The sequence below is a fragment of the Oncorhynchus tshawytscha genome, linkage group LG10 (assembly GCF_018296145.1).
Source record: "Oncorhynchus tshawytscha isolate Ot180627B linkage group LG10, Otsh_v2.0, whole genome shotgun sequence".
Lineage (NCBI taxonomy): Eukaryota > Metazoa > Chordata > Actinopteri > Salmoniformes > Salmonidae > Oncorhynchus > Oncorhynchus tshawytscha.
The window spans coordinates 73582123-73587122 of record NC_056438.1 but is presented as its reverse complement, the minus strand read 5'-3'; the positions used below and the strand labels follow the sequence as shown (position 1 = coordinate 73587122).

The 5000-nt window shown below is 46.8% G+C and overlaps 1 protein-coding gene across 16 annotated transcripts in view; it reads left to right on the top strand.

Annotated features, from left to right (window-relative positions):
- LOC112238601 (muscleblind-like protein 1) overlaps window positions 1–5000 on the top strand; it is an 86330-nt gene that overhangs the window by 70580 nt on the left and 10750 nt on the right. For 10 of the 16 annotated variants that reach the window (XM_042329022.1, XM_042329021.1, XM_042329026.1 and 7 more), the window contains exons 3-6: window positions 3186–3356; window positions 3721–3771; window positions 3997–4203; window positions 4587–4826. In XM_042329022.1, the coding sequence (XP_042184956.1) occupies window positions 3186–3356; window positions 3721–3771; window positions 3997–4203; window positions 4587–4826 (669 nt within the window). The remainder of the gene's footprint in view (window positions 1–3185; window positions 3357–3720; window positions 3772–3996; window positions 4204–4586; window positions 4827–5000) is intronic. The other 6 variants (XM_042329027.1, XM_042329030.1, XM_042329035.1 and 3 more) reach the window with 1 other exon arrangement.

The window sequence follows — 5000 nt, the reverse complement described above, 5'->3', positions numbered from 1 at the left end:
ATAAGGCTTGTTTAGAGTAGTGGAATAAGGCTTGTTTAGAGTAGTGGAATAAGGCTTGTTTAGAGTAGTGGAATAAGGCTTGTTTAGAGTAGTGGAATAAGGCTTGTTTTTCAACAGCAGAGGAAAGCGAGACGTCAGACTTGCCAGGCTATATTTAAAAGACTATTCTTATGAAACAGCTGTATAATCCAGCTGCTTGTCATAATGTGGGTCTCATTGTATTAAAGGTACACTGATTATAAATTACATCAGAGACAGATAGAAGGAACCATTGTATACAGATGTACAGGATGTTTTAATGAAGACAATGTAATTGTTGTAGAGTGCCTTGCTTTTCCTCTGTTTATTGAATAGTGGTTATATGCCTTTAAATCTATGGTGTTCCATTTCTGACTTCCCTGTATGCAACAATTCTTAATAATTGTCTCTGTCTGTATGTATCTGTGAGCATCAGGGAGCAAGCATGGATTCCAGGAATGACGATGTTGTTAGGGCTGGGATTATTCTGTTGTTAGGGCTGGGATTATTCTGTTGTTAGGCCCGGGATTATTTTGTTGTTAGGCCCGGGATTATTTTGTTGTTAGGCCCGGGATTATTCTGTTGTTAGGGCTGGGATTATTCTGTTGTTAGGGCTGGGATTATTCTGTTGTTAGAGCTGGGATTATTCTGTTGTTAGGGCTGGGATTATTCTGTTGTTAGGGCTGGGATTATTCTGTTGTTAGGGCTGGGATTTTTCTGTTGTTAGGGCTGGGGTTCTTCTGTTGTTAGGGCTGGGGGCTGGGATTTTTCTGTTGTTAGGGCTGGGATTTTTCTGTTGTTAGGGCTGGGATTCTTCTGTTGTTAGGGCCGGGATTCTTCTGTTGTTAGGGCTTCTGGTTAGGGCCTTCTGTTGGATTCTTCTCTCTCACTCTCTCTCTCTCTCTCTCTCTCTCTCTCTCTCTCTCTCTCTCTCTCTCTCTCCCTCCCACCCCACCCACTCACCCTCTCGCCCCCCCCTCTCTCAATTCAATTAAATTCTCTCTCTCCCTCTCCCTCTGACCATCACTACGGACTTGTCATGCAGCAGGTTCTAGCGTTTCACTGACGCAGGTTCATGCTACAGTACGTGACTCACTTTGTCTGTCCCCTTCCCAGCTTCCACAGGCTGACGTTTCACTATTCAAAATGGCAGCCTGCTTTAGCCACTGTTTTGATTTAAAGTTTAAAGTTGCATTCATCGTATGTACAGGATACACATGGTTTACACCATCCAATGAAATGCTTACTTGCAGGTTCCTTCTCGTCAATACAACAACAATAAGAACTAATAAAAGAAAATAATATGAACATAAAGTAAATAGCTCAGTAGAATAGAGGGCTGCAAGTTTCCTAGTACGGGGTTGGCTGTCGTCATACACAACCTCCCTTGGCAAATGCCACAGCGGTAAATCCAAGGTGGGATGGATGGGGTCAGGTGGGGTGAGCGCAATGCGAACCCTCGAGGCCTGTTAACTACTCGGGTCCCTCCCCTTGCCCCCCTGCATGCCAGTCTCTGGCTAGTAGAGGTGCAGCTCTGTTTCAGAACCCCCTTATCTGTGTCAGAATGATTAGGAATGCCAGTTCAGAACCCCCTTATCTGTGTCAGAATGATTAGGAATGCCAGTTCAGAACCCCCTTATCTGTGTCAGAATGATTAGGAATGCCAGTTCAGAACCCCGTTTTCTGTGTCAGAATGATTAGGAATGCCAGTTCAGAACCCCCTTATCTGTGTCAGAATGATTAGGAATGCCAGTTCAGAACCCCCTTATCTGTGTCAGAATGATTAGGAATGCCAGTTCAGAACCCCCTTATCTGTGTCAGAATGATTAGGAATGCCAGTTCAGAACCCCCTTATCTGTGTCAGAATGATTAGGAATGCCAGTTCAGAACCCCCTTATCTGTGTCAGAATGATTAGGAATGCCAGTTCAGAACCCCTTTTCTGTGTCAGAATGATTAGGAATGTCAGTTCAGAACCCCCTTATCTGTGTCAGAATGATTAGGAATGCCAGTTCAGAACCCCCTTTTCTGTGTCAGAATGATTAGGAATGTCAGTTCAGAACCCCCTTTTCTGTGTCAGAATGATTAGGAATGTCAGTTCAGAACCCCCTTATCTGTGTCAGAATGATTAGGAATGTCAGTTCAGCTCATGGAGAATTGAGCTTATGGTTAGTAGCATTGAGTATGCTTAGTTTTGCTCAGTTTTAGAACTTATTTTCAGAACCTCTTTCAAAATAAGCTTGGCATAGTCTCACTCTGAGTTTCTGACTCACTGTGTTTGCACTTTAGCCAGTTAGTCCATTAGTCCAGTCTTAGACCTGCGTTGATGCTTCAGTATGGCCTCTCTTTTAACCTCTGTCAAACTGTTTACAGTCATAACTCCTGTTAGCTTGGTGGCGTTACCATTGCATAGAGTATCCCTTCTGCCTTGCATGCACCATTTAGCTTGAAAGAGTCAAATTGTTGAGACTTTCAACTGTTTACATGTTAGTCGTTTAGCTGTGTCTCTTTTCTAATTCAGGTCAGCAGTGATAGGACTTAGCAACAGTGTTTTAACAAGCTAGCCAGTCATACAGCAGACTGCTGAGGCAGGGACCATGATTTGACCCAGTTGTTCACATTTCTGTGTCTCAAGTTTCAACAAGTCAGATGCCTGTGTAGACGTCTGCTTGTAACAGACACTGTCCATGAGGCATAAAGCACATGCGTGCACACACCACACACCACACACCACACACACACACACACACCACACACACACACACACACCACACACACACACACACACACTTACACACCACACACACACACACACACACACACACACACACACACACACACACACACACACACACACACACACACACACACACACACACACGCAGTTGTCAGCTGACTGTGTGTGTGTGTTTTCAGGACATGCCTCTGATGTTGACTAGCAGAGGGAACCATAACAAATCACTAGGTCACCTCAGGACAGGATCTCATACTGCCGATTATACATGTTGTATAAATATGGAATTAAATGATAGCATGGAATTATGGGTATCTGTCTATCTTCTGTCTGTTGTTGTCATACATGTTTTACAGTCAAAGTAATGCCAGTGCTGTCTGAATCTAAGGCAACTTTCACCTAATTTACTCTCTTCCTGTTGCCCCCCCCCATCAGGGCCGTTGTTCCAGGGAGAATTGTAAGTACCTCCATCCTCCTGGTCACCTGAAGACCCAGCTGGAGATCAACGGTAGGAACAATCTGATCCAGCAGAAGAACATGGCCATGTTGGCCCAGCAGATGCAGCTCGCCAACGCCATGATGCCTGGCACACAGCTTCAGCCTATGGTGAGACAACACACACACACACACTCTTGTACAGTACATGTATGTCTTACAGACACACACACACACACATGCATACACACACATATGCAAACACACACACACACATGTATGCAAACACACACACACACATGTATGCACACACACACACACGCATATGCACACACACACACGCATATGCACACACACACACGCATATGCACACACACACACACACGCATATGCAAACACACACACACACGCATATGCACACACACACACGCATATGCACACACACACACGCATATGCACACACACGTGTGTATAATAGAATGGAATGCCAGGACCTGAAACCCCTCTTCATTTTCCTCAACCTTTGCCAATCCAGGTGAATCTCTATGACCTGGTCCAAGACAGCAACAGGTTCAGCTTACATCAAGTAAATACCTGGCACAACCACATTACATGACAACACTTACAGTAGTCTAAAGGTCACTCTATTCCCTATATAGTGCAGTGCTTCTGAGCATGCAGAGTCCTAAAGCAATGCAGCACATAGGGAATAGGCGGTCAGTTAACTGTTGAACAAAGTACATTTAATATTTGACCTACCAGGAAGTATAACTTCTCACCTTTGACCTTTGTCTCTCTCTGCCCCCGACAGCCTATGTTCCCCATGGCGCCAGGCCTGGCCACCAATGCCAGCGCTGCGGCTTTCAACCCGTACCTGGGCCCGGTGTCACCCGGACTGATGCAGCCAGAGATCATGCCCAGTCCACAGGTCCTCATGGCTGGCCACCCCAACCACGGACAGGTCCCCAACGCTGCTGCCGCTGCTGCACAGAAACTCATGAGGACAGACAGGCTGGAGGTGAGAGATACAGACGGAGGGATGGACGGGCAGACAGATACAGACGCACGCACATACACCCACAAACCCTGTACTGACCCAAGAACACAAACATGCTGTGCTAACATAAAGCCTCTGCTGCCCTCTGCTGCCCTACAAATGCTGCCCTTTACTGCCTTACAAATGCTGCCCTCTACTGCCTTACAAATGCCATGTCCAACACACCGGTGACCCTGCTCAATGTCTGCTCAACATCTGCTCTGTGCATATCTGTGTAACTGAGTTTGACACCCCTGGTTTATGGCATCTGATATGTCATGCTTATGACGGCGTTACGAAGCCCTTGTGACAGAAGGTTAAAGTGGAACTGATCCGTTATGTTCATATCTCTCGCCCCTCACCAGGTGTGTCGTGAGTACCAGCGTGGCAACTGCTCCCGGGGGGAGAACGACTGTCGCTTCTCCCACCCCTCCGACAGCACCATGATAGACACCAACGACAACACGGTCACCGTGTGTATGGACTACATCAAGGGCCGCTGCTCCAGGGAGAAGTGCAAGTACTTCCACCCTCCGGCCCACCTGCAGGCCAAGATCAAGGCCGCCCAGCACCAGGTCAACCAGGCCACCGCCGCTGCAGCCATGGTGAGTAATCCGCCATCTTGGATCCTCTCTGTAACAGTCGCAGAGTGGGGATTAGGAAAACGCACTCAGTAGGATGAAGCTGCCCCTAGACACGGGTCTTAGGATTGGGGAGGGTAAACTGATCCTAGATCTGTGTCTGCGGGTAACTTCTCCATTATACTATATGTCCCTTCT